Raw genomic sequence first — 21497 nt, 5'->3', positions numbered from 1 at the left:
AGGAAGTGTCGTACCCCGCTCAACTGGTCCGAGACCGGCGAGCATCAGATTATTGGGAATGACTTGATAGAAGAAGCTGAGGAGATGTGTCGGGTCATTCGGAACAATCTCAGAGCAGCTCAGTCCCGTTAGAAGAGCTATTATGATAGCAAGCATCGTGACATGTCTTATGAGCTCGATGACTTCGTCTATCTCAAGGTGTCACCTATGAAGGGTACACAGCGCTTTGGCATACAAGGCAAGCTTGCGCCTCGTTTCGTGGGCCCGTTTAGAATTGTTGGCAAGAGAGGCGACCTTGCGTATCAGCTTGAGCTCCCGTCAAACTTTGCAAATGTGCATGATGTGTTCCATGTCTCTCAGCTCCGGAGGTGCTTCAAGACTCCCGAGCGCACAGTTCATCTTCAAGACATCAACCTTCAACCTCACCTATCTTATCGTGAGCATCCAGTTGCGGTTCTCGAGGCGACTAAGCGCAAGACCCGCAACAAGACTGTCAAATTCTAGAAGTGCAGTGGTCACACCATTCCGATAAAGAGGCTACTTGGGAACGCGAGGATCACCTCCGTTCTGAATTTCCGGAGTTCTTCCAGTCTTAGATCTCGGGCCGAGATCTTTTTGTAGTGTGGGAGAGTTTGTAATGCCCCAAGAGTGTATCTTTCCCTATTTGGAACCTTCTCTATGTGGGTCCACCTTGTCATTGATATGAGAGCTATTCTATGTGTTATGATTTCATGTATCACCTTGCATTGTTCTTCCTTTGCATGCATGCATTCCATCCATCACTTGTCTTTGTGTTTGTTGCCTTGTGATCTTATGTGTTGGTGTGATCCATGTGATGTGGTGGTGTGATGTTGGAGCTGTGAAATGAAGTGGGTGTGCTTGTAGTAGGAAGTATCTAAGTTGGTTTGCACTAGGGTTTCAAAACCATCTCCCTCTCTTTTATCTCAAGCCCAAATATTCTTTTGCTTCTTGCCTGTTTTAAAATGCCCATGGTTTAGGATATTTTGTGGTGATTGTGAGGAGGTGAAGTTGCTATTTTGAACCAAGTTTAAAAGGTGCAAATATTCACAAAACAGAGCAACATATTCTGTTTTGTAAATATTTAGTTGCTCCTAAAATTCCTTTTCTATTTTTCTTAAATAGGTTATAATTTCTTATGAACAGGGGTACCTTTGCTTTATTTTTAGCTTTGTGTGATTACCATGTGCATTATTTTCTTTGTTTGGTCTTGGCTGAAATAAGTAAGCCCCGGGAATTCTTTTCTCTCTTATTTGGCGCCACTCGTGGGCTTCCTCCCCCCTACGCGGCCCAAACCCCCCTCCTCTCTTTTCCTTCGGCAGCCCAAGCACGCGTCCACCTTCTTCCTGACGCTGTTCCCCCCCCCCCCCCCCCCCCCCCCCGCTCTCGCTTTCCGTCAGACAACAGAGAGAGAGCGAGTCGCTGTGAGGGCTCACGGACGTCGAGGCCCTCTTATAGCCTCGGCGTGTGTGCCTCCTTTTCCTAGGGTTCCTCCCTTTCCTCATCTAGCGCCGCCACCATCTCCCTCCACCTTCTTCCTCCCCTCGTAAGTCTCCGTAGTGCAGGTAGCACACAGAGATCGGAAGAGCGCCGCCGTCGATCCCGTGTTGCCGTCGTCTCTGGCGCCGGCCACCATGTCCAGGGGCTCGGGGGAGGACCCCCCACTCCATTCCCGTCGTCGCTGAGGTCGGGGAGCGACCACACCGACGGCCAACTCCACGTCTACGGCGAGTTCCCGACGGCCCAGCTCCTGCTTCGGTTCGGCGACATTACCCCTACTTCCTCTTCAGATCATCTCCGTTCATCTTCGTCGGTCTTCTTCCGGCTTCTTCCCGGTCGGATCGTCCCCTTCTTCCTTCCCCTAGGTGAGCATGGTTCCTCCTCCCTCTCCCCTCGGTAGTCTGCAGTAGGGATCGTCGCCATGATCCTCTGTCCCGAGAGGAGAACGGCATAGCCTGTTTTTTGTGTGATGTCCTCGATGTGGGTGTGCTCGGTCTGGGCAGTAGCAGAGCAGGGGCCTCCTTCAAAGTAGCAGTAGCGTAGTGTTCCCCTCTCTGGCGCAGTAATAGAGTAGCCAGGCCAAGCTCCGGTGATCTTCTCTGTCGACGTCTCTCTGTGTTCAGAGCAGAGCAGGGCGGCCTGGTAGTATACATGGTTAACCCCCTCTGTTCAGTCGAGTACTCGAGCGTAGCGTAGTGGCACATGTTGTGTGTTTGTGTGTTTTGATGAGAGGGCGTGGGTTCGAGTCCCAGCTTGCCCCCCTTTTAAATTCCTGTTTTTCGGCACACTAGCAAGTTGTGGATTCAGTAGCAGTTACCTTGCTTGGCATCCCTTCTCTGTCGAGCTCGTAGGCAGTAGTGGAGTGGTGGTGTTGTTCTCTGTGTAGCAGGGGGTCTGGGGTTCGATCCCCCCCCGAGACCTTTTATGTTTTTGTTGCCTTTTTCTTCCTGATGTGCTTTTGTTCACTTGCCTCTTGTTGTGTGCTATATCACTCTTGTGGTATTTTATTTTTTAGCTCTCAAACAGCATGTTGTGGCCATTCTTTTGCTGGCAAGTGAAGGTACATGTGTAGGTATATTCTTGGTAGAAATGCATGTGTAGGTTGATTTGCATACATGCATGTGTAGGTTGATTTGCATATATGTATGTGTAGTATCATGTATGTGTGTGTGCACCTTGAGGGTGTATGGCACCAAAGTGGTGATGTTGTTGTGGTGGTGTGTGTGAAACATATGTGCATGAGGAGAGTTGAGCTCATGCACTAGTTAGTGCAAGTGTGATGTTGTGTGTGGGGGGGGGGGGGTTCCCCCCCCCCACACACACACACATACCTTGTGTGTGTGCAAGTGTGTGAGTGTGTGTGTGTGTGTGTGTTTCACACATGCCCAAAGCATGGAGTGCCTTGGTGAGCTCATGAGCATGTTTATATGTGTAGTGTATAGATGATGTGTTGTAAGCTAAGGTGTGTGTGATTATTAGCATGTGTAGGTGCTTTTATGCATGTGCTTGTTGTATGTGTGGGAATGGTGATGTGCTATGGCACACATACATGAGGTCTAAACCGTCATGTCACCGTTGGACTTGTGAGAGTGTGCAAGTGCTTGTGTAGGTGGTGTTCTAGTGAGAAGCACATGTGATGATGCACTATTCACTATATGTGATTCCATGTAGGTTTTCTTTTCTAGTTTGTGCCCAATTGTTCTATGCAAGTGCATAGGCATTATATATGTTTTTGGGGTAGAATCATCCCTGGAATCTATTGGTGAAGTCAGTCTTGCCTTTGGAACACTTTCTGGAAATGTCATATTTCAGATTTGTTCTATGTTTGGAGCTTCGTTCCATGAGATGTGGTGAGCCCAAGAGGTTGATTCCTTGTTGTGGCATTAGAGGGTGACCCCCTCTATGGCATGTTGGTTTTGTTTCATGCTTAGGAGTGCATATGTGCAATTGGTGCCTAGTCAAAGTAGGCATGTGGCTGAAATTCCAGTTTAGTGAAAATATGTGATTTTCACTAAGTCTGAGAATCTGCTTATATTTTCTTCTCCTGTTGTGCTCGTAGAAGTCCATGTGTTGAGAATCAGCCTTTGCTATCAACTGGAAAGTTGTAGATTTTGTGTTTGTCTAGATCTTTATAAACTTTCATTCCATTTGGAGTCATGTAGATATTGTTTTGGGAGCTGTCAAAATGCTTCAGAGCATAAACAGCTAGTGAGAATCTGGAATTTTCACTAAGTCCCTGAAATCTAATATTTTTGTTCAACTTAGCAGGTGTGTAACTTTCTGTGTGTAACTCCTTTGTGTGATCTTTTTGCTTGCACTTGTAGTACTCTTGGATAGTTTCTGCCAGATATCTTATTTGGCATGTTTGAATGGTTGTAGGTGCTCTGCATGTAGCTCTCAAAATGCTATGATGCTGTTTATGGCAGATTGTATAGTTTTGATGTTTTAATGCTTGTGAGTGCATAGTTGATGGTGTGGTGATATTCTTTGCACCACCCCATCCATTCTTGTTTGTTTTATGTCTTGGCAACCTGGGAATACCATAAGTATGCCATTGGAGTGTGTGGTGATGTATTTGACACGTAGGACTCTATTCCTTGTTTCGTTGTTTCCGGTTGATCCGTAGCTCCGCTTGTAACGTTCTTTATATGGTTTTGCATCGTTTTCGCATGACGCATATGTTAATGTCATCCTCATGCATGTAAAGATAGCTTAGAGTGCAGTTCTGTCCAGGAACTTGTATTTACTTCTCATGCTTGTGCTAGTGACTAGAATAGAGATGCATGTTCATTTTCATCTCATGCATCATGTGCTTGTTGCATCTTGAGGTGCTGTTATTCATTGGATGCTATTGTTATGTTGGGTAGCACCGGGATCGGAGAACGAGTACGTGGATCTGGGAGAGTACGTGTAGGACGAACAAGAGCAGTTCCAAGCTGAGGACATCACAGGCAAGATGATATGACCTTGATTCCATCTCTAGACTTGTTTTGATAGATTATGTTTCTTCGGCATATGCTCGTTGCCTACCACTGAAATATTGCCTCCTGATATTGCCATGAAACCCAAACATTTTTCCCCTCCTAGCAAATCTTGAATGGCTAAGTAGGCTTTGCGCAGCTACTAATGTTAGCGTTGCTAGTTGCAGGTGTTTGTCTCATGTGATAACATGATTTGATATCATTATGTTAAATATGTTATTTAATTAATGCACCTATATACTTGGTAAATAACGGAAGGCCTAACCTCTTGCCGGATGTTTTGTTCCGTTATTGCCGCCATAGTTACCGGCTACCGGTGTTTGATTCCATAACTGATCGCTCCTAACACGTTCGGGATTGTTATGGGGACCCCCTTGATAAATCATGTAGTGTTAAGACTTGTCCGGCAGGACCCAACATTGGGGTTAATTTGCTAATCACTTAATAATAATCTGCATAGGGAATAGCTACCCCGAGGAATTTAATCAACAACCCGGGCCAGTGCTCCTCATGAGTGTTGTCCAAACTAAGCACTGTTCGGGGCCAACTCAGGGCAACTTGGGTGATTTCTATCAGGCCATCGTGCGCGTAGCTCATCCGTCGTGTCCTGAGACTGAGATACGCGGCTCTTATCAGGGTCGTCGACACGACGGGAGGTCCTGCTAGTCTTGTCTTACCTTCGCGATATATATTGCGTATAGGAATCCCGGTGAAGCTTTGGTTCTTCCCAGAGTTGAGGTTTTCCTCTAAGGAATCCGACGATATCACGAGATTCGTGATAGAGGATTACTTTGCAGCTCGTGACCGTTTGTGATGGACTAGTTGGAGCACCCCTGCAGGGTTAAATCTTTCGAAAAGCCGTGCCCACGGTTATGTGGCAACTTGGAATATTTGTTAACATCCGGTTATAAATAACTTAAACATAACTCTAATAAAATTGCCAACTGTGTGCGTAACCGTGACTGTCCCCTTCGAAGACCTCTCTTCGACCGGGAACACGGTGGGGTTATAATTGACGTAAGTAGGTGTTCAGGATCACTTAGTGATCAGCTAATCAACGACCGCTAGTATAGACCACCTTCAATACTTGTTCTACGTAAGTTAGCCACCATATATGCTTAGGATGCTGCAACCTGCTTAGGATACTGCAACCTAAATACTCCACCTTCCTTACCTAATAACTTGACTAGTTCTGGCACCGAGGTCATAGATTGCTGAGTCCCCGTGGCTCACAGATTCCTTCACAACACCAACAGGTTCAGGTACCCCCGAGACAGGTGATCCCGACGGCACGCAGCTGACGTGGCAGTACGATAAGGAGAACAATCGCATGTACGTGAACTATCCAGAAGACTGAGGCGTGGTCGTGATCGTGGGCAAGCATGCAGGGTAGCATAGTCATTTCTCATGTTTTGTAGTACGTAGCGGAAATACCTTGTTTGAATGCGTGATGTAACTCTGATATATTTATGAGATGGCAGTTGAATCCCTAATTGTCATTCTACTATTATTATGTATGTGCTATGTTACCGTGCTTGCGAAACGCTTAGATGCGCTTCTTTCTAATTCGGGGCCTCGTTCCCTAAATCGGAAAGGACCGCATCTTAGTCATTACAACCGCCGCGAGGGACCTCCGCGGGATCGCGAGCACCGATGCGAGGAGCCTCGCGGCCTCCATCCCTGGGGCGCCCACGACTTCGCCGGTGTCCTCTCAGGCAACGGGGAAGCAGGGGGAAGGATCAACAAGTCATGTGCAAACCTTCACTCTAGAAATCATTTCATCCGCCTCCGCATCAGTAAAGAGAGCAGTGAGACCCACCATACAAAATAAGAAAATATAAGAAGATAAGGGATCTCCTTGCTTTAAACATCTCGTAGACTTGAAACAACAAAATCCTGTATTTTCCTGGATAGACACTGCGTAATAAAATTGACCCAATTCTCCTAGAAGCCAGGTTTCAACATAATCTTCTTTAAGAAAGACCAGTCAAGCCGATGATAACCTTTGTGCATATCAAGTTTAATATCACACATACCATCTTTGCCTTTTCTCTTGTTTTTTATTGTATGAAAGCACTCGTAAGCCACTAAAAAATTGTCTCGTAATCATTCTTTCGGGCACAAATGCATTTTGAGCCAGACTGATAATGCGTGGCAGAAAAACTTCCAAATGAGTAGCCACCATTTTCGTGATAACCGGAATTCCACTTTGAGCCAAGCATTTCGTTCCGCTCTCTTGGTCGGCGATTCAAACGTTCCACGCGTCGTGTCTGGGTGAAGGACGATCCTCCGGAGCAGTCCACGGACCAGGCTTGACTCGACTGTTTCGGGGGTTCGGACGACGCGTTTCCTCTGTGCCTTGATTTAAAGCCGGGGAGGCAGGATCGCAGGACGGCAGCGTTATCAGGCAGCCTTCCGTCCGTCCGTCCATAATTCGATCGCACACCACCACCCCCGAACCTACCACCTCCTACCACCAACGCGACGCATTCATGGCTGCCCTGCTGTTTCCCTCACCCGCCCCGCCACGACAGCGATGACTCGCTATGCCTCCGTCCCATGATACATCATTGCCGTTCCGTCCCGTCCCGTCCACTCCGTGCTGTGGTCACGCCTCACGCGCCGTAGGGCCGGCCGCGCGCGGGCGGCGGCCGACGGCGACGGTTAACCGTGGCCGAGGAGCACAAGCCTGATGCGATGCGATGCGACACTGACCAATGGCGACAGCGCCTTTCCTGCTTCATTCCCCCACCCCCAACCTCTTCCTGGTATATTAAGTGGGTCGTAATGCTTAACCCCTAAGGCTCCCTCCGTTTGAGACGCGGCAGAGACAGTTTCCATGAAAAGCCCTTTCACCATTGATTGTCGGAGAACGGTCATCTTCAGCTACAGTTATTACACCAACAAATGAAGATACAATTCCCCCAACAACAAAAATGAAGATCAAAAACTTTGTCTAATGAACATATTACAGACCGTAACAGCAGGCGTGTTTTGCCATTTAGGTTTTCAGGCGATTCCGATTCCTACATCTTTGACAGGAACGGGGAAAGAAAATGTATGGATGTAATGTCGATTCTGCATGATCTCCGGTAGAAAGGATCATCATGTCGCCGCTATCTGCAAGATCGTCTCAGCTGCAAGCAGCTCTCGCCTCATGGGCTTCCGCCATGGAGCCACAGCCGCCCATGTTCATCAGGGTGGTGAGGTGGGGGATCTCCTTGGGCACAGACGCCGTCAACACCTGCAAACAACGGAGGGTGTCATCATCTTCTATTCCGGCTGCTACTAACATTTACCTAGGCGGTACCATATGAAACGATTAGGGGCGGTACCTCGTGGCCGGACTCGGTGATGAGGACCTCGTCCTCGATCCTTATTCCTATGCCACGGAACCTGTCCGGGGCCTTCTCATTGAGTATCGGGACCGGGGGAATGTAGATCCCCGGTTCAATGGTTATTACCTGTGCACATGAACATGCAGGACCTCTTGTCAATGTTAGAACTCGGAATGCCGCGGAAGATGGATGATAATTGGTAGATTTAGGAGATGCACTAAATTTGATAGTGTTCATGTAAAATGCACTGCGCAGAGGGCCAGCTGCTGCTGTATTCAGATGAATGTCAGATTGGAACATCTGCAGATCTACTTACAACGCCTGGCTCCAAGGTTTTGTCGCTGCTGAGGCTCGTGGAGTCATGAATATCCATTCCCAACGAATGACCTGGATGCCAGGATGACAAATGCTTATCATGCTGGTCCCAAGATCCAAATCTATTGCATCAAAGGACAAATCTAATCAAGAGACAGGTAGATTCTGAGACCTATTGAGGTTGGATTCAAATAATTGTATTGGATAGATTTGCCCTTTCCTATAATTCCGAGTTCTTGGAATCCACTTATCAACATCTTGACCTGTGATTTGGAGATTAGAGTCAGGGATTTTTTTTAAATGTAAGTTTAAATTTCTACTCCCTCTGTAAACTTTTATAAGACGTTTTAGGTCACTACTTTAGTGGCCTAAAACGTCTTATAAAAGTTTACAAAGGTAGTATTTACAACAACAAAAAATACTGAACTAGAACATATACTGAGGATATACCGAATGATGGTGTATCTCTTTAATGCTCGTGCCTGGTTTACAAAGCTTTATGCATTCCTTATTCGTCTCCAGTATTAAACTGTACAGTTCTTCCTGTACAATTGAGGATAAAAGAAGGTACTAGTAAGTCCAAAATTACTGCTTTTTCTGTTGGATACAGGTATATCATATAAACAAATGAACACTGAGCATTTACCTGAGCAGCTGAAAATCTACCACAGGGTGGCCATGTCCGCGTCAGGTCACTAAGGTAGCCATGGTACTCACATCCAACATCCATGAGGACAAGATCACCCGAGTTGATCTGTCAAACGGCTAAAATCAACTTTACAAGAAAAGGTATCTGACATGTGCAACCAGAGAAAAACTCTGTTGTACCTTCTTATCATTTCTTGAGTAATGTACAACACTGCCATTTGCTCCACCACCAACTACAGGATGGAACCTAAAAATAAGGAAACAAGAAGAAAAGGGTAAATCATCTTTGCATGGCACCTGGCTCACTCAACAAAAGACAATAGTTCCTCAATTTATGGATCTCAACTGATCACTGCAAACTTATTCCACCAGCTATCAGCTAAGAAAAACGGATGAACACAGGGCCACACAGTCAGTGCCTCAGATGCAATCTACTCCCTCCGTTCCTAAATATAAGTCTTTTTAGAGGTTCCACTAGAGAACTACATACGGATGTATATAGACATACTTTAAAGTGTTGATTCACTCATTTTACTTCGTATGTAGACCCTTAGTGAAATCTCTTAAAAGACTTATATTTAGGAACGGAGGGAGTATATAGTAAAGAGATGGATAAAAACAATATACAGTGACAATAAATACTTACGCCATTCTTTGGGCACCTCTCATTTTGCACTCATACTCTATTTTAGCAGCTAACTGGCTTTCCTCCCTGTGGGTCCTTGAGAGCAACATTGTCTGCAAAAGAGACTGGACAGACAGAGAGAATTTAAGTCAGTAAACAGAGAAAGAGAAGCAAGACGATCGTTCTGTCATTGTACAGTGTATGAGTTGCAAAATTGAGTCGCTTCGTCTTGTCTTCTATGTTATTGAATGCATATTTGCCAACTTGAGGTAAAATTCTATACGTAATAATAAAGGAAAAGCATTGAAATCAACCGGTTGATTTTTCTAGCTCGTAAGTCGCATGGGGCGTCGTCGGATCATGGATGATCAAGCTGTCCAATTTGGCTGACGCGTTTGTGCTACACTAATGTAGTGAACTTGTGGGCTCCACCCATGAGAGAAGCAACGTGCCTCTTTACGTGTATGTACACCTCGGACTAGGCTGCACATTTGCTTTGCAAAACATGTTTTGACAGCGGTCTTTCAGGTGAACTGTAGTAATTATCTGGGATAGAAAATGATGGAATCAAGATGTTCACCCATCCATTTTTTTGAGTGGTGATGTTCACCCATACATCATCGAGCGAACATATTTTTTTGGTGGAAAAGGCTTCTCCTCAACCGACTAAATGTTGACGTGCGTCGACCATCCGATCAGCCTGTACCCGTGTTGGCGCACAACAACTCCCCACCACACAAGCGTGCTTTTGCAACATGAGCCCTGTCCATGTTGCAAGACAACCAAGCGCAACATACATCGTGTTGCAGACCAATCAGGTCGAGCGAGAGCAACGGAGGTTGGATTCGCATCGATTAGGCAACATAGGTCCAAGTGGGTGAGGACGACAAAATAGTGGTGAAAACATTACACAACACGGGTCATGTTTCAAGCCCACCAAGCATAACAGGGATCATGTTGAAAACCAACCAAGTGTTTGCATTGTGAGCACCATCTTGTAAACCTACCAAGTGCAACATGGACTATGCTGTAAACCAACTGATAAGTGTTTGCAACGCGAGCGCACATGGGTCATGTTGTGAACCTACCAAGTGCAACATGAAATATGTAGCAAATGGTGTGTCGCATTCAACATGGGTCATGTTGCAACCTACGGAGCGCAACACGGGTCACGTTGCAGACCCACCAAGTGTTTGCAACGCTAGCGCAACATTAGTCATCTTTTAAACTTATCGAGCACAACATGGACTATATATTTTATAAACAAGTCGAGTGATACCGCCGTGTTGCGAAACCAAGCAGCGTTGCCAGGATGGTCAATGTTAGTGCAAGCTAGACCCTCGACATTGCAAGAGGTTGCAAGGCCGACCAATTTTTCTTTTTGCTGCTACAAAAGTTAGACCGCCATGTTGCAACACCATGTGACGCTGCAAGGCTGGCCGACGCTACTGCAAGTTGGACACACGATGTTGCAATGTGAACCAGTTTTTTCTTTTCGCAGCAACAAAAGCCAAACATGCATGCTGCAACACCACGTGACGCTGTAAGACTGACACTGTTGCAAGCCAGATGCCCATTGTAAACCGGACACGCAATATTGTGAGGTCAGACAACTTTCTTTTTTAGTGTAAAAAGATTCATTGTCGGGCTACCTACCAAACCACACGATACTGCAAGACCAACTAATGACGTTGCAAAGCCAGGCATTCAACATTGCAAGTGGACATGCAATGTTGCAAGGACGTCCATCACTCCTTTTTGTTGATGCAAATTCTGGACCGGATAGAGGGAACATGCTGATGTTACAAAGGCCGTTGTCGTCGAAGCATGTCATCGCAACATCATCGGAGCAACCTGACCGCAGTCGAAGCATGCCACCGAAGCATCATTGGAGCAACCTGACCGCCGTCAAAGCATGCTATCGCAACAACACACGAATAGCCTTGTCGTCGGTCGTCACATGGCCGCGGCCATCAAAGAACGTCGTCGAAGCAGCCATGCCACCGTCACAACACCGCGGCAACCATCAAACACACCATCAGAACATTTGGGCCTCCGTCCCTGTGGTCGTTAGAGCACAATGTCACAACATCGCCATGACCATTTGAAGCACGGTGTCGCAGCATCACCGCGACTATCAAAGCACATCGTCATAGCATCATCGAAGCGACTGCCATCTCAGCACCGCCGCGACCGACAAAGCACGTCACTGCATCATCATCAAAGCAACCGGGCGGCCGTCGCAACATTGTCATCGTTGTCGAAGCACGCCGTCACAACATCATTGAAGCAGCCGATCTGCCATCGCAAGCACACAATGGTCGTTTGAAGCATGCTGCCACGCCATCGCAATGGTCGTCGAAGCATGTCGTTCGAGCACGCCTTACAGCATCACCATGGTGAAGCAGTCGGGTTGCTATTGCATAGTCCACTATCCAACATCACAGCACTGCTCGTGGCCTCACATTGAAGCCCACGGTAGCTGGACCACCGTCACAACATCGTCGTCTCGGCCTTTATTGTGTTCGCCCTCGTACGCCAGGAGCCACTCCGCGCTTGTCTTTACAGCAGCTCGTGTTGCTGCAATGGCGTTTGTCATTTTGGTCTCAAAAGTTTGCATGCTGCTGCCATGCACTTGCTGGAAATAGAATACTCACTTTTGTTGTCATACCACTACAAGCTATAGACAGGAACTCGCCACACCTAATGCAAGTGCGGCCGCTACAACGTTGCCGTGAACATAAGCTGCGAGCATGCGAACGCGCGCGTACGTCTGGCTGTGATGCGTGGCAGCCTGGCAGGAAATGAATGACTTCGCGTCTCCATCGAACAGCTATTAGCAAGTCAATCGGGTGGCTGACGAGGCGGATGATGTCTGGGCGGGATCAGCCGGCTGATCTGTAGCGCTGGCCAATAATAAATGGTTTTAATTTCAGGGAATCTTGTTGCCAATCCAAACAATTGTACAATCTGAGTTATGGGCTAGCTAAAGGGGCAGAAAAATAGTTGACGGCTGTCTACAACAGACATTCTCAACATCGTTATCTCATTGGCGGTCTAGAAAAAGTTCTCTCGCTACCAATGGTGTTCTGTCTAATCCTCTGGCAGCACAATGGACCAGTATCAATCCCCACAATCAGATAATCCACCATAACATTATCCTCAACCCAACTAGCAATTACCCTGTACTTTTTAAAATATATCATTCACCTACGTATTACAACTAAGAGAGTTTGTGACCTATGTTTTTTTACTGGAATATACAAAATAATTTCGGTAAATTTTCTATCCAAGGCTAAACTGAGAGAGCATCAAACTTAGTATCTTCTAAGAATGTGTGATGAAAACAACACAAGTCCAACCAAAAATACCTGAGAAACAATAGATGCTGACTCCCTCATCAACTTGATTTCCGATTTTGACTTGATCCACCGCAGTTCATCAGTGTAATGTGCAAGATCTTTTACTTTATTGTTGAGTGATGCCCTGCGGAAGGCATCAAAGTTCCTATAAGAAGATGTGGATGCCTTTACATTGTGATACACCACTTTTGATTGCTCAATCATTTCGGGGAGGATCTACATTTTAATAGAAATTATGTCAATTGAGAAGCATTCAGTGGTCGGCAACTAAGAAAGTACTCTCTCTCTGATCACAAAAGGGGTGCCGTCTTGGAAATTGCCACGGTCTCCAAAATGCTACCTTGACCACTAATTCTAACGCTAAATACAAAATCATTTTTTCAGTCTATATACTAATGTCATTTACATATATTTAATCTCAATATTCAAATAGATACCGATATATAAGTTCAAAAGTTAGACTATGCGCACCCCCAAATGATAATATCTCTTGACTGGAGGGAGTGGAGCAGGCATGTAGCAATTAGAAGGTAATAATTAGTGCTCAGGAGTGACAAATCAAAGCATGCTGAAACAAAACCTGAAACCTAACCTTTTTCATTTCACTAAGTGGAAATGCTTTATCTGCCTTGAAGAAATCGACAGCTGCTTCAACTCCAGCAGTCGGACCTTCCCAAACTACATCCTGGAAACAAACCACATTCGTAAGAATGGTTTGGCTCAGTTAGCAAAGGTATGAGACTATGAGGTGGCAGGCTAGCAGGTCATCATTACCTCCTTGTGTTTATCTGGCATGAACATACATAAACCAGTTTCCTTACTTAAAACTGCTACACCACCAGGTTGCGTACAACCTGTAATGTACAGGTAATCACCATTCTGTCTGAAGGAGTACGGCACTATATCAGTCATCATCTGCTGATCTGCAGATGCAATTATGGCCAAGCTCTTATCTGGTAAAGCATCCAGAAGCTTTTTTCTTCTACATATGTACTCCTCACTTGTGATGCCTGGTGTAATCTCCTCATCAGCTAATAACTGGTTCATTGTATTACAATATTTAAGAAAGAGTGAAAAGAATCACTTTGACAACCACAAAGGTAAAAAAAGGTAAATGCATCAGAATTAGCACAAGGAATGTGGACTTTTATGAATGTGAAGGGCATGTTTGGCCTAATAAGGCTTGTTCTGTAGACAGATTTTCAAAGCTATACTTCTATATCTCTATATCTATATCTATACCTAATAATAAAGGAAGGTGTGTTTCTCTGAATTTTTGGTCTATTCACGTATATAATTATTTTCAGTATCCGATGTAATACTACAATTCCTAGGCCATGTCCACAGCATCCCACCAATTGACCGGCCCAAAAAACGTTTAGATAAAGAAGAGAACGGTGTCTTCTCCTTCTGCCGCCAGTCCACCGCGTACCCTCTTCTTCCTCCTGCAAGTCCCCCCGCTACAGAGCTTGCCTCGGCTGACACGTCGTCCTGCTCCAGCGGTTCGACCATGAGGATCTGTAGTGTGGTTCCCGCGCCCTGTAAGAGATCAATGGTTCCCCATACTCCAAGCTGGTAAGCTGCTAGACAGTATCGCCGTATGATATGCTGGATTGTGGGGCTGTGATGTTTTTTTTCTGAAGAAGACTAACGATGAACTCAACAGACAAATGGCCTTCGGTATTTGTGATATACTACCGAAGGGAGTAGAATAAAGTGATTCTGGACTGCTGTAGTTAAAGCGATGGCTTTCTTCAAATTGTGATGGAACTTCACGATAGTAAGCTGTTTTTGTTCCTTCTGATCTTCTCCATTGACTTCTATAATGGTAGGTTGCTACTACGGGATTACCTGATGTTGCTTCATCTCAGATATATCTTCAGATATTTACAAAAACCTCCGAAATTTACACCAGGTCATGGGATTTCAAGTCGCTCGACTAGTCGATGAGTTGCAACACAAAGGTCAACTCAACTTAGTGTCGACTCGAAAAGCGAGTCGCGACTAGTCGCAACTGCAGGCTCGACTCTTTCCGAGTCGCTATCCCTGAGCGACTCGCATGAGTCGCGACTCTAAAACCGTCATGCAGATGATAACCTTCCAGTCCTACTGAATCATAGTTGCTTGAATAGTTCCTCCCAGGGTGTTCTTGAAAGGTGCTCATCACATATGTCAATATACACGAATCCAAGTTCTTGATGGTTTACACCGGATTTATAACTTATAACATTCTACTCAATGCTTGGGTTCAGACGGGTGATGTGGAGAGTGCATGGAAGGTGTTTAATGGTATACCAAGAGCTGACTTTGACAGAAACTCAGTCTCATTCAATCTTAAGGTGGTATTGTTCTTGGAGATGAAGGAGAAGGGGTTGAAGTTGAGTGAGAAGTTTGATGTGCTGATGCCGGGGCTTCGTAACGATAAGGGGAAGGCTCCAAAGGCCCGGAAGGCAGTAAGATATGACATTATGAAGTTCATCATCTATAATTACAAGCCGAATGGATGAAGTGGTGCCACGCTTCTGGCATTCTTTGTGACAAGAGAGTGCCACAAAAGCTAAAAAGCAAGTTCTATAGGACGGCGGTTCGACCCATAATTTTTATGGTGCTGAGTGTTGGCCGACTAAAAGGCGACATGTACAACAGTTAGGTGTGGCAAAGATGTGCATGTTGAGATGGATGTGTGGCCACACAGGGAAGGACCACGCCCGGAATGATGATATACGAGATAGAGTTGGGGTAGCATCGATTGAAGAGAAGCTTGTCCAACATCGCCTGAGATGGTTTGGGCATATTCAACGCAGGCCTCCAGAAGCCCCAGTGCATAGCGGACGGCTAAAGCATGCTGATAATGTCAAAAGAGATCGGGGTTGACCGAACTTGACATGGGAGGAGTCCCTAAAGAGAGATCTGAAGGACTGGAGTATCACCAAAGAACTAGCCATGGACAGGGGCACATGGAAACTTGCTATCCATGTGCCAAAACCATGAGTTGGTCGCGAGATCTGATGGGTTTCACCTCTAGCCTACCCCAACTTGTTTGGGACTAAAGGCTTTGTTTTTGTTGTTGTTGTTGTAAATGATTTCAGTGACCACAAAATTTCACTTTTTTCCCTTTTCAGGTCCTAGATGAGAAGGAAAGGATGTACTTGAGCAGTATGAGAAACCAGACCTGTTCTCTCCGAAGTTGGAAGTTTCCATTTAATACCTTTAATACTAAAATTCATAAAAAGAATGGTCATTCTGCTATCAGCACCACGATTATGTGTCAATCGTAGATTCCTATTTGCTCAGAATTCTTCATTTATTTGTTTGATTTATGCAACAACAAAATAGTTTCAAGATTGGTCCGTGTGAGGATCGAACATGTGAATTTATGTGGCATCAAGCTAAGAATATTGATATCTTGCTATCGTTTTCTTTTGCTTTGCAGAATTATTCTTGGCACTGGAGATGTATGTTAATCCTCTAGGTTTGCTCATTTTATCTTTTGATTTCATCTTAGTTGATAGAATATTTTGCCCTCATTTACAGGTTTAGATGCATGTCGAGATCTCAAGTCATTGTCTTCTAGGTCAGCGACATGTCCATCGTGGTTGGGCTCTGGATTCAAAGAGGTCCACGGTCCAACTAAAGATAGAAAAAACAATGTTGGTAAGGTGGGTTATGACTTGCTTTCTGATTTTTGTTTGTGAAAAGCTATTACCACCTTTCTCTGTCTCTCAATTATCATTTGTCATTGCGCCAAGGCTGATTCGGAGTTGTAGGTTGTATCATGGTCTCATATGGCAGGTCTCACAAAGAAAACGTACTAAGGTTGATTAGTAGTTGCCACAACAAAAGCTATTATTCATGCAACTGCATGGTTCCTATTTTTTGTCTATTAATGAAATAATAATGCCAAGGTCCTTCAAATTGTATAGGGTTGTTTAGTTCAGATGCGCATGGGAATGGGCTACTTCTAGAATTTTTGAACGGAAGATTATATTCCCAAGTTTTCTACAAAAAGTACTGATATTTATAAGAAAGTTACATAGAAAACAACATCAGTGTGGTTCATCTCAATTATTTTATACATCAGAAGCCAGACTCGTTCGACTCACTGACCGTCAACGATGCACAAGGAGGGCTCAGAGTCTGGTGTTTCTTCATAGAGAAGCACGGGCGCAGCTACACAACTAAACCGACGGAGCCATTATGTCATTGGAGGCAGTGTGTTCACAAATTACATGGTCGTTCTCCCGTTGCAACGCACGGGCATGTTACCTAGTATTACTTATAAGAAAAAATAATTGGTTTATCTAATAAATTCTAAGTACTTTGGGATCTTTTGGGGTAAATTCAGCTTATTTCTTTAGATAATGGGGTAAATTCAGGTAAAAGAAATCACAACCTTCCACATGTGGACAGATTTCATATTGAAAAAAGAAACTGGCTTTCTGACATTAGCTTGAGCCAGGAACACCATTGAAACACCATGGCTACACTTGGTAATATCCTATTCAGAGTGTATGAAAGATGATGATAATAATGGATGTATAAAAACTCCTATAGATACTGGTTTTTGTCATAACGAGATTAAAATGTTGTCATGCCTGTAAATTTAGAAACAACAAGCACGTGCAGCACCAAACCAGTACGGATTATGATAGTCCCGTTCTTTCGACCTGCTTTTGCCTAATTTACTGTTTGTAACCAGCTTTTTCTGTTATTGTGGCTACTTTTCAACAGCAGATTATAAAAGTTCAGCACAGCACAGTTCAGCAACGACACAACTGCACACCGAGCCTAAAAGAGATGGTACCTCGGGATGAGATCTGGGTGTTGGCTGGCCAACATCAATTATTCCTCCGGTAGTGTATGCAACACGCCTAATTATACTGTGAGAGGTAGATAACAAGCGAGACGCCCCCTGCATCAAAGAATGCCTTGAATCAGAATCCAACACTCGAAAGGTAAACAATGCTATAAAAGCACCCATAAGAGGTGTGGGTGTTATGTTCATGCCACCAAATTGCTCCCATTAACCTATAATTAGCGGTGATTAAGTCATCAATTGCAAGACGAATTCATGACTTCCATGGAAAAGCAAACGTATAATTAGCGACGATTAGAATCCAGGGACCGTCAATTTGGATACTTTGGCATTCCGTTTGTGCTGCCAAGATGTGAGACGTGCAAATCACAATTCAACCAAAACCCATATTAACCAAGGACCTCATCAGAACCGAAGCTCAGGGCATTACCGAAATATCCATATAGCACCTTATCTAGATAATCACCTAGGAAGCGTGAACAGACTGAGCAAAAATATCCCCCCACCCCCCCACCCCACACCATCCCTCGAATCAGAAAAATAGTACCGGTGCGAAAGCTATTCCATTCTACCCTTAAGCTACTCCCAATCCAATATATTCAGTGAAGCTAACAGTCCAAGGGTATCCCGTCAGCTGCTTCTCAAGCACCACGGATCGACCTAGTGGTTAAACGCTCGCAACAAGGTCGGGAACAAAGCCGCGCCTTTGGTGAGCACAGAATACTAATAAACACTAAATGCATACAGAACTACAGCAGATTAATAATCTTCGGCGACGGCAGCGCGGACAGGGACTGATTTAGGGGGGGGGGGGGAGGGGGGGGTGCACGCGAAGAGGGGAGAGGGAACGAGCTCCTCGTCGGCGGTGATTAGGATAGGAATTAGTGGGTTCGATCTGAGTACCTCGCTTGCTCGCAGCGTCCTTCGCAAGAATCGCGCCGCCGTCGCCATGCAGCTCCCTCTCCTGATTCTTCTTCGCCCCTCCGCCAGCCTTCCCGGAGACCCTAACCTGGGACTCTGCGGTGATCCTAGCCGTCCAGAAGGGACGGGAAAGATGTGTACGCAAAACAGTGTCCGTCACTAATCCTAAAGCGTCGTTCGGTCCATGTTCAAGTAGCTTTGGCGATTCCGCTCTAGGCTTCTTCGGGTTCATTTGGGAGTATTTTCTGCCGTTCGTTCCATGTGTTTTCAATTTGCATTTGTGCCATATTTTTTTAATTTTTTCTGTTCCAGCGTCTTCGTTCTACAATCTAGAGAGAACCTACGACTGTAGGATTCCCTTCATTCAATAATATAATGCATCCACGCTTTTTAAGATTTAGACTTGATTATAAATTTAATCAACGTAGTCAATTATGACGGAAGTAAAAATTGTATCATTGAATTCGTATTATTATACTTTACACCCGCAGCAATCGTTCGCGTTGATTAAATTTACTATCAAACTTAAATCTTAAAAAACATGAATGTACTATATTATAAGACGAAGGAAGAATAAAATAATTAGCAAATCTTTCTAAAAAAATAGCAAATCAAAACTAAATAACTCAAGGATGGACGAGCAATACCCTTTGACTCTTGGTTGTATATGCATTTGATACAGGAACAAATAACAATTCCATAAAAAGTCAAAAAATATCTATAACTTTCTTCCAAACAAACTTAACCTTCTGTTGTATCTCTTTCTAATAATAAAGCAAATTCGGTTTCAGATCTTCCGTCTTGAAAATTACCCCTAAAATTTGCATAAGTTACACACCATGCCACTGGTAAGTAATAGAAAACGTTATACAAAGCGAAAAATCTTGAACTGGGCCGGCCCATGTAAAAACCTCCTATATTACGTTCTGCACGCTGGAAGAATATCCAGCACACCGTATGGGCCGGCCCATGCACAGGCGCCTGCTTTTAGTTCCGTTTATTTATTTATTTTCATTTCGGTTTTACTTTTTTATTTAAATAATTTAGAACTATAAATAATCTTTAAAATTTTAATAAATTGGAAATTATAAATCAACATATTTAAAAAATTAAAATGTTTGTGAGTTCAAAAACTGCTCGGAGTTTTGTAAAAAATGTTGGCATATACAATAAAATGTTTGCAATTTTATAAAAATGTTTGTACAATAAGAATAGTCCATGATCTCAAATACAATTTCATGTATTAAAAACTATTAAATACATTTAACAAAATGCTTTCTAATTCAAAATATGTCCTAAAATTTTAAAAATAGCTAATGCCAGTTTTGATAGTTCTTTTTTTTATTTAAAATTTTCCGTTCCATTTTTGTTTATTTATAATTTAAATAATTTAGAATTACAAAAACTTTTGCATATTAAAAAATAGGAAATTGGATTAAAATGCTGACGAATTTTTCTTTCGAATTAAAAATAGGATTCAAAAAAAGCTCCGGATTTTTATATTTTTTTGCAAATTCCAAAACAATGTCCATGAATTTAATAAATATATTACTGATTTATAAAAATGTTTGTTTATTCAGAAAAACTTCATGCATTTCAGAAATGTTTGTGAATTTAAAATAAAATCCTCCAACATCAAAAATTATGTTCGTCTTTTCTTGAATTGGTGGCCAATTCGAAAGAAAATATTTAAACTCGTTCGAAATATAAACAATAATCACAATTTTTAGTAAATGTTTGTAAATTGTAAAAAAAGTTCTCGATTTTAAAATCGTTCCCATATTTGTAAAATTGTTCACGGAAGATCTAATGTATGTAGGTAAACATTAATGCTTCTAAGTCTTTGTGACAATATACCTGTGTGAATTTTGAAGAATTAACTGTTGGATGGATCGGATTATTATTGTATGTTTTCTAAAAAAAAATCTTGAAATTCAGAATAAATCTTTGAGTTACCAAGATTTTTGACAACCATGACATATATTTTTTGAAAATGTAAAGATTGCTTCAACTTGTGAATAAATTTAAAAAAGAAATATTTTCTTGTGTTTGTGCACAAAATTTCTAAATCAAGCGATAATATGTGAACATAATATGGTCACCATCATTGGAGATTATTATTTTTTTCTTCCGTGGCAACGCACGGGCCATTTTGCTAGTTCATATAAAAAGTGTCGTTAAGGGAAAACTCTTGTCCACTTCAGGAAAAATAATTGGAGGACAAAAAGTATGACTAGCAACTTGTGTATAGTATTATTTCTGTTTTTGTCCACCCGAAATACCATGAAAGTTAATCCTTGGCGAAACTTTTTATATGAGCATGATAGAATTTCAAGTTTGTTTCAACAAAATTGATATATTTTTCAAATTACTAACTTGTTTTTTAGTGCATATACTGTTGGATCATGTACATTGTACTCTATGTCATAACTCTTTGGAATTATACTATTTTAACCACACCAAGGCGTGCAAGAAGTGTAAATTAATTCCACCCTTGTGCTTCCTAGAGGAGTCTCGACATAAATAAATCCTTCTCACGTGCTAGTAGGAATCTTATGTTTCCGCATAAATTTGGTAGAAATAAATTAATGTGTGGCACCAGAATTAAACAAAAATTTCCCTTGGTGGGAGTATATCAAAAGGTTACATGTCACCACATTGTTGGATTCCTTGTCATTCTTTTCAGTTAGATTAAATACTCTGCTCGGTTCCTTTTGCGGAGGCTTCCTTGATTATTTGGACGAACTCCTGCTGCTCGATTCGAAATATTAGTCCCCGGATACTGATTTTACTGAATGGCGGAAAAAGAAACGGGTAGATATAATGGTTGAAGCTGTTGGGGCAGCGTCATAAGCCTTTGTTGAGCAGAAGTTAGGTGGTTGTAGGATCGAAAGTATGTCTAGAGAAGGGGTGATTAGACTACTTGACCAGATAAAAAATAAATATTTTCCTAATTTTATCGATTGGCAAGTT

At 43.4% G+C, this 21497-nt stretch overlaps 1 protein-coding gene across 1 annotated transcript; it reads right to left on the bottom strand.

Annotated features, from left to right (window-relative positions):
- Positions 1-7333: 7333 nt before the first annotated feature.
- On the bottom strand, positions 7334-18665 carry LOC123395962 (intermediate cleaving peptidase 55, mitochondrial). Its single transcript, XM_045090983.1, has 13 exons — positions 18507-18665; positions 17592-17699; positions 13562-13825; positions 13380-13472; positions 12797-13003; positions 9447-9550; positions 8981-9047; positions 8799-8906; positions 8603-8695; positions 8325-8415; positions 8154-8224; positions 7835-7963; positions 7334-7743 (listed from the first exon to the last, which is right to left on the bottom strand). Exons 1-13 carry the CDS (start codon positions 18552-18554, stop codon positions 7633-7635), a joined length of 1494 nt encoding a protein of 497 aa, XP_044946918.1. The 5' UTR covers positions 18555-18665; the 3' UTR covers positions 7334-7632.
- Positions 18666-21497: the final 2832 nt, after the last annotated feature.

The sequence above is a fragment of the Hordeum vulgare genome, chromosome 5H (assembly GCF_904849725.1).
Source record: "Hordeum vulgare subsp. vulgare chromosome 5H, MorexV3_pseudomolecules_assembly, whole genome shotgun sequence".
In the NCBI taxonomy this organism is placed as follows: Eukaryota; Viridiplantae; Streptophyta; class Magnoliopsida; order Poales; family Poaceae; genus Hordeum; species Hordeum vulgare.
The sequence above is the reverse complement of the archived record's forward strand: the minus strand, read 5'-3'. Positions and strand labels throughout refer to the sequence as shown.